Below are 12300 nucleotides of genomic sequence, written 5' to 3'. Positions count from 1 at the left end.
ACCTGTGGTCCAATCACTGAAGCAGCAAAAGGTTAAACACATTTGGATTCTGGCCTATTGCGAAATGAAACCGTGAATTTTTCCGGTCTCTAGTCATAATTCTTCATCATCAGCGATTATCATCACCCCTCCCCCCTTCCCACCGGGCCCAGAACATTAGCTAATGACGTGCCGAGAGAAATGATACATCTTATTTAGTAGTGTTGTTGTATTGGAGCGATGTGGCGCTCCGTTCTTTTGTCGCCTGCGGCTAGAGATCGCTACCGGGGCGCGCTCACGTGAGTGTCGTGGGTTCGAATCCAACAACATGGCATGATTCAAATCTACGAAACCCGAGACGATACCGTCGCATTTAGAATGATTCTATCAATAGAGACCTGCAAAATTCGCGGATTCATTCGGTGATAGGTTAAAATTCAAACACATGTACCTCTTAGATAATTTTGCTATTGGCTTACTGTTCATCTGGACGAATCTCAACCAGTTATAAACCCTCAACCAAAGAAGGATCGAATCACAGACAAACCAGCTGAGACGACTTACAAGTCGGCAGCCAATGAACTTGCGTTATTTGCCCGAGTGTACAGGGGTATGTGCAGTCTATCCTGAAGGCCATCGAAACCGCGAATATTGCAGGTCTCTATCTATCACTCACTAGGCGCATTACAGGTGAATGATAATAGGTTCTACTTAACTAAATCTGAATTTGTTGAAATTTTGATACACTACTAGTATCTAAATGCCTTTAGCGAGTCAAAAGACGTTTGCACTTTTCTTGGTAATGCACAAGCAGAATATGAAGGATAAGCTTACATTATGAGGTATAGCAACTCAGGGATTTTTTTTTAAATATAACTTTTGATTGGACTTGGACGGCATATACGGTAAACAGGGGGACCAAGTGAGAAAGCGTGATTTCAAGACAATGGATTCTACCATCTTCTGTTAGGAGCCAAGGCTCTGAAATCAAATGTACTTCGTTATAATATTGTGTATTTAATCTGATGTCATTAAGGGTATGTGTTTCTGGATGAATAAATGTCTAACACACTGCACACCTCTGTTTTCCATTTCATCCCTTGTGCCCCTCGCGTTAGACACGAGAGGTTAAAATTCCAACGAAGTATAGAAGTCCACGAAACGTAAACGTAACTCTGCGTACGTGCTTGCTGTTCTGTGTCACTTTCTGTGCTCTAACCTCGCTGTCAACTTTATTCATACGTTTGGTTTTCCACCTTAAATATTATTTGTATCTTCTTAGCTCCAACCTTGGGAAGAATTTTATACCGCACATCGTAGGCCAAATATGTTTTCAACTTTTTTTTCTCTCCCCATAATGAACGTGCAGTCTAAGATGGTTTGTAGAACTCAGTCTCACCTGATATAAGAAAAATAGTTACAACATGTTCACGGAAGTGAATGTGGATTTAAACAGGAAAAAAAAAACGAAATAGTACCAAAACTTATAAAAAATAAAAAATAAAATAATAAATTAAACACAAGATATTTATTGATAGTTTAATGAACATTTTGGATTAATTTTCAATTAAGAAAATAATTGTTATATTTACAGCTTCAACAAAATATTTTACATTTAGACTCCGTTACAGCAAGCTGCGAAAGGAAAATAATTTTGCGACCTGTATATGGCACGTCAATTATTGAAAAAAATGCATAGATAAAATTTATTTCGAGGCTGAAAATAAAATACACACTTACCTATACCAGATCCACATATGATTCCTATCTTCGGCCTGATGCATGTCTTGCTCAATAGGTACTGAGCGATTTTTTCCACGACTTCGTATGTATAACTGAAAAAGAAAGAAAATTATCAATTTAAAAATATTTATATATACGTCAAAAATAAATACGTGTATTATTAACTTGTATGTTAGTTCACATTCAACTGAGTAAATTTACATAGGGGAAATCATTAACGTAATATTAACCACTTCGTTGTAATTTAAAATAGTTAATTTTTATATGCGATTTAAAAGCTCAAACAATTTCAATAATCTTATTGTTTGGATTGTTTAAAAAAAATTTTTAACTGATACGCAATAATTTTTTCATAGAATCACCCGAATTACATCCATGAAAAACCTACTTAAATTTTTATTTATTACCAGATAAAAGAGTGGCAGGGTCGACATGGATGAATTGGAGCTGTCACTCAAAGGAGCTGGCTGCCCTACCCGGGGTACAGACTTGTTTCAGCCAGCCGCAGCCTGAAGGATGAGTGAAGCGAGATGGGATTTGGAGCAGCGACGTAATGAATTTACTATATATATATATATATATATATATATATATATATATATATATATATATATATATATATATATATATATTAACAGTGTGTCATTAAGTTAGTTTCCACCGTGTGAACGGAAAACACTCTTTTTTTTATGTGTAACATCCTAGCTCTCGCATTACGGCATTTGGTGGTTAGAATATTGCGAATGGAACGGAAGTCGTATGGAACGGAAATGTGTAACCACGGCGCTGCCATCTGTGGCGGATGGCGCGAACCTAAGTTCACAAAACCAAAGGGAAACCTTATAGCATTAACTCTTTTATTAATTTTAACAATATGGGCAGTTTTTTTTAATGAAATTCGCTGTAGAAAATCAACTCCAAAGCCGGGGTTTGGAATTTTTAAAAAAAATCGCTTTAATTGGTGCATTTTCAATATATAATTTAAAATTTCGGTTTGCAAATTCAAATTATTCATTAGTCGACGTAGCTGCTCCGGGTGCGAATTCTATCGGCGCCGGCGGCTGTTGGTAACTACGTTTGATTAGCGTCCAGAAATGTAGTTGAAAAAAAAACTATTTGCGTATGTACCTATTTATCACGCTCGGCATTATTTTGAAGAATTCTACGTTAAAAGTTCGTGCCCAAGGTCTCGTAATCATAAGTGTTATTTGCAACATTGGAACACATGCACGTGCGTTCAAAATTATCGCGTCCACTGACAATGGCGTGGTGTGCCGGTGTGTTATCGGACACACGGATCAGTCCCTGGAGTGTTGGGCCGGGTTATGTAAGACCCCCGGCATTCCTGCTGGAACCTGCCGAGGGAACCGGTCGCCACGAGCCCGAGCGAATCGCGATCCGAACGACCGTCGATGGCCCGAGATGCACGTCAGCGGGGGTCTTTGGTTACCGGCACGGAGTCAAGCTGGATTTACGATTGATTTCCTTAAGAATTATAACTTAACATCGAGCACACGATTAAGTCAAAACTACATTTTCCAGTTTATGATTGACATAGAAGTCGTTAATTCTAACCAACCACAGCACAAAACACATGGTCGGCCATTGTTCGAAACGGAGAAGCAGGTTTGAAATAGGTTATTGACGAATGGGATATCTATTTTTCGAAATGGATGATGATTACAAATGACAAATATACGAATTCTAACCCAAAATACTGCCTCGCTCGGTCCAATAATATGACATAAACTTCCGGTTGAAAGGTTCCGGTTTGTTGTGATTGGTCGCTTCCCTTAAGTCTTAACGAAAAATATAAAATATAACCATTTCTGTTAAATCTTAAGTCATCATATGGTTCGCACACGACCCGTCAAAATTCACACACGACAATCATAAACCATTCCACTAGTTTACATAGAGTCATATGGTAAGTACACGACTAAGTCTTAAGTCTTAATTCATAATTTTCAATCGTTAACCCACCTTCAGGAATTGTCAGGAGACGTGGGTGAAGCCCCAATTTTTAACCTCGCCACCACCATATTGTACATCCACCCGAAACATTGCAAAGAAATGGTGCTTGAGTACATCTGATGATGGTTAGTAAGTATGAACTAGAATATTCATAGTTATGAAAAAATAATTGGCTGTCTGTAAAGTCGGTTTACGGGCGATAGTTTAACGTGACAACGTCATAACAAAACATTGATGAAATGATTGCATACTTTTATGAATAAAATTGAATCATTTTTATTGAATTATCAATATTTTGTATGGACACAAAAGAAGGAGTGAAATGAAATCTACAATTTAATTGATAAAATTACTTTTTTGTACTCATTAATTCTAATATGTTTATTACTTTAACGAAGAGACAATTTTAACTATACCTTTTATACATGTTTGCTATTTAACTTCTTCCAATATGTGTTATTCTGATAAGGATAGGACGATTATAGGAAAAGTAGGAAACGAATGGGAGTGTTTCAAGTTTAATGTGCCTCGGAAAAGTAAAATCGATGGTTGTTCCAATCGAGTGGAAGAGAGATAGATACGGCGCAAGCGTACAATGAGCGTAACGGGACACAGCGTAACGGGACAATGTGCGTAACGGGACACTTTTTCGTGCGTGCATCCGGCGTTCATCGTCCATTTATTAGACGTTGTCAAGTCAAAAACCGGGATATGCCGTCGAGAGTCCCTTCCTGCGGGAACTGTGTGCCCCTACAAACACATGTTTGCAACTCCGCGTTTCGTGCGTCGGCGTTCCGCAACTAAAACGGTTAGCCAACGATTTTAAATGATTTATATGTTTAAACCAAAGTAAAAAAAAACACGTGAGCGAGTCCTTCAGTACTCGTCAGAGATGTTTAACATCTAACCTCGGTAACGAGAAAATTCACGTGTTCTCATGTTGCCAATGCACTTATAAGTAATTATAAACTCAAGATACGATTTTTGACGTAGAATTGTTTAAAATAAGGCCGAGCGTGATAAATACGAATGTAAATTATTGTGTTCGCGACTAGATATCTTGACGCTAATCACACGTAGTTTCGGCACCCGCCGCTAGAAATTTTTGCTTGGAGCAGCTACGTCGACTATCGAATCATTCTATTTGTGGACCGAAACATTAAATTTTATAATGAAACTACTCCAATAAAAGAGAGAAAAAATTGAAAAAAATACTGATCCACAGCTTTTGACCTGTTTTAGACAGAGAACTATTTGGTTAAAATTCAGTTAACAGTTAATAAAATAGTGTTTCTCGTTGGTTTTGTGAACTTTGGTTTGCGCGATCCGATACAGATAGCAGCACCGTGGTTACACATTTCCGTTCCATGAGACTTCTGTCCCATTAACGAAATTATTCCTACTAAATGCCGTAAACACAGTGAGCTAAGATGTTACACAACAATAAGTAGGGACCGGAAAAATTCGCGGGTTCAATGACCCGTAGGATGAGCTCCATAGTTCTACGTACACCCGGTCAAATCTCACCCACTCATTGGCTGCTGTCTTGTGAGACGTTCCAGCGTAGCAGCCTGTGATTCGATAAAGCTTTGGTTGGGTGTTTCTCATTGGCCCAGAGTCATCCTGGTGAGTAGTGAACCAATAGCAGAGGCAGCACTGAGGTATAACGATTTGTATTTTAGCCTATCGCGAAATGAATTCGAGAATTTTTCCGGTCTCTACCAATAAGTTTGTTGATATGCAATCATACCTTTTTATTTATTTTTTGAATGAGCGCATTTAATTAACCACAGTCTATATGTGTATGTTATATGTATACCGGCACAGGAATAGTTGTATGGAAATTTTATTTCATGCATACTGAACATGGTTGCGTAACTAAGCGTTGTAGTAGCTCACCGGGTTCTTGACGTAAATTCCTCGTGAGAAATAATTCAACGACGGGTATAAAAAAAGAAACACCCCCTCCCGGGCGGTGGGTTGGGGTGACATGGAGGAAGTGGGGGGGGGGGGGAGGGGGGCATGGCAGACACCTCCCTATTGGCTAGCCTAGGGCCACGTGTCGCCTCGCGTGCTCGCGTGACGCACGAAGGATCGCGACCGGTAGAAGAACCGGTTTCGAAGTCAGTACACTCAGAAGCGATGGTCGGAGGTGCGTCAGGTCACTGTGTACAGGGTGGTTTGGAATTCGACAGACAAACTCTGGACGTAGGTTCATCACGGGAGGGAGGAAAAAATTGCAAACACGTATACCACTTATGCTCTAACAGCTTCCCGAAACTGTTTTATCTCTTTGAAGTTGAATCTAAATAACTTTTTTGACGTGACAACGCACGTACGAAAAAGTGTCCCGTTACGCAAATTGTCCCGTTACGCTCATTGTACGCTTGCGCCGCGTCTATCTCTCTTCCACTCGATTGGAACAACCATCGATTTGACTTTTTCGAGGCACATTAAACTTGAAACACTCCCATTCGTTTCCTACTTTTCCTATCATCGTCCTATCCTTAACAGAATAACACAGATTGGAAGAAGTAAAATAGCAAACATGTATAAAAGTTATAGTTAAAATAATCTCTTCGTTAAAGTAATAAACATATTTGAATTAATGACTGCAAATAAAAGTAAATTTATCAATTAAATTGTAGATTGCATTTCACTCCTTTGTATCCATACAAAATAGTGATAATTTAATAAAAATGATTCAATTTTATTCATAAAAGTATGCAATCATTTCATCAATGTTTTGTTATGACGTCACGTTAAACTATCGTCCGTAAACCGACTTTACAGACAATCAATTTTTTATTACAAATAATAGATAATAATTTATTAAGATGAAAAATCGCCAAATTTGACGCTATAATAAAACTATCACTTCGAATTATATTTGATAACGACACGCCTGGAAAATTTATGGAAGAATAATGGCGTGAGCACAAATTCGTAGAAATATGTTCAATAAAACATTATCATTATATTTTCAGTCTTCCATACAAAAAAATACTTTCTTGTATTATTTTACATAAAAAAAAGTTCCGCTCTAACTTCGTATGCTTATACAATCCTTGGGAATAAACTTCAGATGGAGGTTCATCACAAAAAAAAAAATAAGTTGAAAATTTATGACTCACGGTCTCCTCAAAAGTTCTTTAAAAATCAAGTAAACGACACAACATTTCTCTATTTTGAGGTGATACCACCCGTTTTAAAGGAAAATTTTCCTATTCGTTCCCTAAAAATGTCGGGGCTTAAAATGTATCCTTAGAGGCTTTAACTTAAAAAAAAAGGAAACAAAATAAATAAATAAATTCAAGTTGCTGATCTTATATTTTGACCCTTGATCTTGAAGACGGCTGAAATACGATACCTCATGTTTAATTTGAAACATTGATTCCATTTTTACCTCAGTACTAGGAAACTAATATAAAATATTTTATAAAATATGTATGGTCACTCCTCTGAAGTTGAAGCTGAACCGATAGTTTATTGTAAATAGAAGAGAAAGTATTGAAGAGAGGACACGCATTAACTGGCTAATTTAATTGGATACAGTTCTACAATAACTTCAAAACTTGTTGCTGATGTACGAAACGTTCATTTTAATAATCAGGGGTGACGCCATTATGTATATACCATACATGTTTGTGACGTGAAAGAATAATGTGGATTTTTAAGGTGGGTTATTAATATTCATGTCAAAAATAACGAACATATTTGCCTTTTGTCACTTCATTAAACCCTACCATTTTCGATAAATACTAGTAGGTATAAAATTTAGAACGTAAAACTGCAACGCCTGGCACCTAGGCAACACGCACAACTCTACGTAAGCAGGTGTTGCTTCTAATCATGGGCATTGATTGTTAAGTGAAGTATGCGCCTTTGGAGGTACTTAAAAAAAATAATAATAATAAATAATAAAACTAAAACCACTGAAAACAATACCTAATGCACGAAATAGATGATTACTCAAAACATAAATCTATACAAGAGAAAAATATATGTTTCTATCTTGATTTGTTAGTTAATTACTGCCACTCAAATTGTGGGACACTAATTTCTGTGCCACAATTTAAATAAAGATCTTGTGTTTATTGTTCCTATCTCACGCTGTTTGCAAGAAAATTTCAAACACATGAAAGATGCCTTTTGAAATGCTGTAATATGACAAGCTGTCATTGAGTGTTCGATGATAAAAATAAGTAGTAGATATCGTTTGAGACACTTGGTTATAATACTTGTGAGTGACGCCAGTCAAGTTGGTCATCAGCAGTAACGTGTTAATAATCTTTCTTTATAGAAATAACTTATTTCACAAAAATGTCTCCACAGCTCGATGAAGCACGCCCATACAAGAATAGCCCAGTTATAAAATTGAATAGTATCATATGTAAGCGTTGTAGACTGTTAGTTCAAGGTCATAAATAAAAAGTAACTCAAACAGTTTTAGATATGCGAATGCGCGAATACTGCTTTGTTGTTTTCTCGCTTGCAACGCGAAATAATGGCTCTTTCCCCAATTAGTAGAGGGTGAACCTGCAAACTTTATCTGGCAACAGGATGGAGCCACTCCCAATTAGATTGTCTTTGTACGAGAGTGGTTGAACGTCCAAGTCCCTGACTGTTGGCTTGGTCGTAATGGTCGCCATGACAGAGCTCTTTTTCGCTGGCCTCCACGTTCACCTGACATAACGCCACTCCATTTTTTTTTTTTTCGTTTGGGGCTTTATAAAAGATCCGAGTCTACGTTCCGCTGCTACCTAATTATTTTCCAGAGCTGAGGCAAAGAATTGAGGAAGCTATTGCTTCCATTACTCCGGACGTGTTGGCCAAAGTGTGGGAAGAATTGTACTTCGGGTTGGATGTGTGCCGTATAACTAAAGGTGCACTTACTTAACATTTGTGAGAAAAAAAACTAGATTAGTTTACCTTCAATTTTATGTATGATTTGTTGTAAATAGTCTAAATTAAACTGCTATAATTAGGGACATCTGTATTTCGCGATTTAATTTCATGTCAAGGTATTTCACAAAACACTGTAGCTTTTTCTAAGAGTCATGCTAGGGACCGGAAAAATTCGCGGGTTCAATGACCTGTAGGATGAACTCCATAGTTCTACGTACACTCGGTCAAATGCCACCCACTAATTGGCTGCTGTCTTGTGAGACGTTCCAGCGTAGCAGCCTGTGATTCGATAAAGCTTTGGTTGGGTGTTTCTCATTGGCCCAGAGTCATCCAGGTGAGTTGTCAGCCAATAGCAGAGGCAGCACTGAGGTATAACGATTTGTGTTTTAACCTATCGCGAAATGAATTCGCGAATTTTTCCGGTCTCTAGTCATGGCAAATTGTGAGGGTGCAGCAGTACGGTGACCACATTCCCATTGGCCCCGTCAAGAGCGGGACGACACCTCTCCCCGACCTCAGCCAATAACCACAGGAGAAAAGCTACAGTATTTTTGTGAAATACCTTGACACGAAATGTATTCGCGAAATACAGGTGTCCCTAGCTATAATATACCACTGGAACGGCGACATTCTTTTATGGACACTGTATTTACGGAACTATCGATGCGTTGCTAGTAGCACAAGATACCGTCTCCATGCTGCAGGACCCACGGCCCGCAGTCTCTGCGAATTGAACGGAAGCATCAAACATCCCAGCAAACACCTCGCACGACAGTTCTCTGGAAAGTGTTTGTGCGAGGAGCGAGTGAAGTGGTTCTCGGTGCCGTTCCCCACTCGTCGCTGAACACAACATTCTCCCGACCCTGGTGTTGGCGCCGTCCGTCTCCAAACTTGCTGTCTCCTTCAACCGTCGGTCCACAGGAACCAGCATGGTGTGCAGAGGTTGCCATATGATAGGGTGTCGCTCTCTGTGCAATCCTTGAGAAGGACGTCCCATTTCCATCAGCAGCTCCGTAAACGAGAAGCATGTCTACACGTGCTGGCTACGAGAAAAGTTTCATAACGTCGACCTTAACAGGCACCTCCTGCTACATAAACGCCACTTACTTGGGTCACTATTTCAAGACATTCGGGAAATGGTAGCGAATATTAACTACCTAGTTAATAAATGAACTCCAATTACTTAATTTGGGGATATCCTTTCAGGAATTGTTTCCCTCACTCGTAAACAATATTTTCCGTGGGATTTTTTTTTCAGATCTTTTGTTTATTTATGTGGTACTGTAGACCATGGGCGTCGCAACCGGGGGGGGGACAAGGGGGACACGTCCCTCCCAATAATAAAAGTCTTCAATTTCGTCCCTTTCCAATAATATATTTAGTTTCGTAGTTTCGTAGTTTCTCCTGATGTTTAAATTTAATGATTTTGTGTGGATATAGCACCAGCAGTTTTATGTTAACTGTGTTTTTTTTACAAATTTGTTCTCTGAAAATATTTTTTTTATAAAAAAATAAATTATATATTACAACCAACTATAATTAGAATATTTAGGAAAGAAAAATGCCTAAAAAGCACCTTTTTGCACCTTCAAACCCCAAATTTTCGCCGGGGGAGGGACCCCCGGACCCTCCGGTTTTTTTTTCCTCCAGGGGATGGATATTCCTCAAACAACTAAATCAATTGAAGTCCCCCCCCCCTCAAAAATAATATATCCTTGCGATTCCCATGCTGTAGACACAAACGTAAGTTATGGATAGAGACCTGAAAAATTCGCGGTTTCGATGGCCTTCAGGATAGACTGCACATACCCCCTGTACACTGTGGCAAATAACGCAACCTCATTGGCTGCCGACTTGTAAGTCGTCTCAGCTGGTTTGTCTGTGATTCGATCCTTCTTTGGTTGAGGGTTTATAAACTGGTTGAGATTCGTCCCAGATGAGCAGTAAGCCAATAGCAAAAATTATCTAAGAGGTAAATGTGTTTGAATTCTAGCCTGTCGCCGAATGAATCCGCGAATTTTGAAGGTCTCTCTAGTTATGGATATTTTACACGCGTCCTTTCGCCGCATGTCGAGTCCGACCTCGGTCTTGAGCGAGAGTGACGTCCTTCGATCGGTCGAGGCGCCTCGAGGCAATTGGCCAGGTCGACCTGCAACGGGCGGTGTCAATCCGCACGGGGGGTGAAGGTCAACTGGCCAGTTGACGTCCCGTTTGCTTTCCTCCGGCGCGTGCGCATTAAAAAAAAAAAAAAAAAAAAAAGCATCATCGCTGTAAAAAAAAAATTGGTTGTTCTGTATAGTCGGTTTTTACGGACGATAGTTTCAACGTGACAAACGTCATCACAAAAAAAACATAGATGAAACGATTGCATACTTTTATGAATAAAATTGAATCATTTTTTTTATATTTTATTTCGATAATAAAAGAATGAATACTTGAAATTATACTAGTAGGTAATCAGATTTTAAAAATGCAAGAATAATTAACCTTTATTGCCTAAAATGTTGTTGTTGTTATAGAGCAATGAAAACCACATTAACGTTTTCACTTCACTTTATAAACAGTCGACGAAACGGTTCACGTGTAGATGACTTGTAATTAATTTTTAAAAACTGGCGTTTAGCTATAAAGTTTAAATATAATTATGAACAAGTTTTCATATAAATAAACTGTAATCAAATATGTATCATCAATTATATGAATCACCATAATTTTTTAGTCAATTGTAACATAACCTATTATTGCTGCACTCGCCGACAGCGTAACGGATCACAGCGTAACGGAACAATGAGAGTAACGGGACACAGCGAAACGGAACAATGTGCGTAACGGGACACTTTTCCGTGCGTGCAGCCGGCGTTCATCGATTTATTAGACGTTATCACGTCAAAAAAACATGCGAGTGAGTCTTCAGTACTCGCCAGAGATGTCTAACCTCGGTAACGAACAAATTCACACGTTCTCGTGTTGCAAGTACACTTATAATACGAAACTCGGATACGACATTTCACGTATATAGCCTAATTGTTTGAAATAATGCCGATTGTGTTGTTCAACTACATTTCTTGACGCGAAATCACACGTAGTTTCTGGTACCACCGCTAGAATTCGTTGCTGGAGCAGCTAACGACGTCTATAGAGTCATTCCATCATTTGTAGAGCGAGCAGGTGAAGTTATATAATGAAACGGCTCCGATAAAAGTGGAAAAATGACTTTAAAAAAATACTGAACTCCGGCTTTTGGGCCTGATTTTCGACAAGGTGTTTTTATAAAAACACTGCCCATCTTTCATTTAAAAGTTAATACTATAAATATTCCCTTTGGATTTGTGAACTTTGGTTCACCCCATCCGTCACTGATGGCAGAACCGTGATTACACATTTATGTTCCATGCGACTTCTGTGCCATTCGCGAAATCACTCCTACCAAATGGTGTGTATCGGGAGCTGAGCTGTTACACACATAAAAAAAAGGGTAAAATTACTTTACACATCACCACGTTGGTAATGACAACATTCTCTGTAGTTGCAATTAAGATTGAGATAAAGTTGGAATGCTGGTCCCCATGTTGCTGTCAATATTTGGTGATGCAATTTTAACCTTCCTATTCTGAAGAACCCGCTCTTGTCATTTTTTTTTTATCTGTAAAATTAATGTGACAGGAGAATTGAACTGCCATTATGATAAACTTTTTC

General features: G+C 38.6%; 1 protein-coding gene across 2 annotated transcripts in view; it reads right to left on the bottom strand.

Annotated features, from left to right (window-relative positions):
• The window catches only part of LOC134538288 (purine nucleoside phosphorylase), a 66438-nt gene that overhangs the window by 26324 nt on the left and 27814 nt on the right, over window positions 1-12300 (bottom strand). For both annotated transcript variants that reach the window (XM_063379464.1, XM_063379465.1), the window contains exon 2: window positions 1720-1814. In XM_063379464.1, the coding sequence (XP_063235534.1) occupies window positions 1720-1814 (95 nt within the window). The remainder of the gene's footprint in view (window positions 1-1719; window positions 1815-12300) is intronic.

This window comes from Bacillus rossius, chromosome 13 (genome assembly GCF_032445375.1).
Source record: "Bacillus rossius redtenbacheri isolate Brsri chromosome 13, Brsri_v3, whole genome shotgun sequence".
Taxonomy (NCBI): domain Eukaryota; kingdom Metazoa; phylum Arthropoda; class Insecta; order Phasmatodea; family Bacillidae; genus Bacillus; species Bacillus rossius.
The sequence above is the reverse complement of the archived record's forward strand: the minus strand, read 5'-3'. Positions and strand labels throughout refer to the sequence as shown.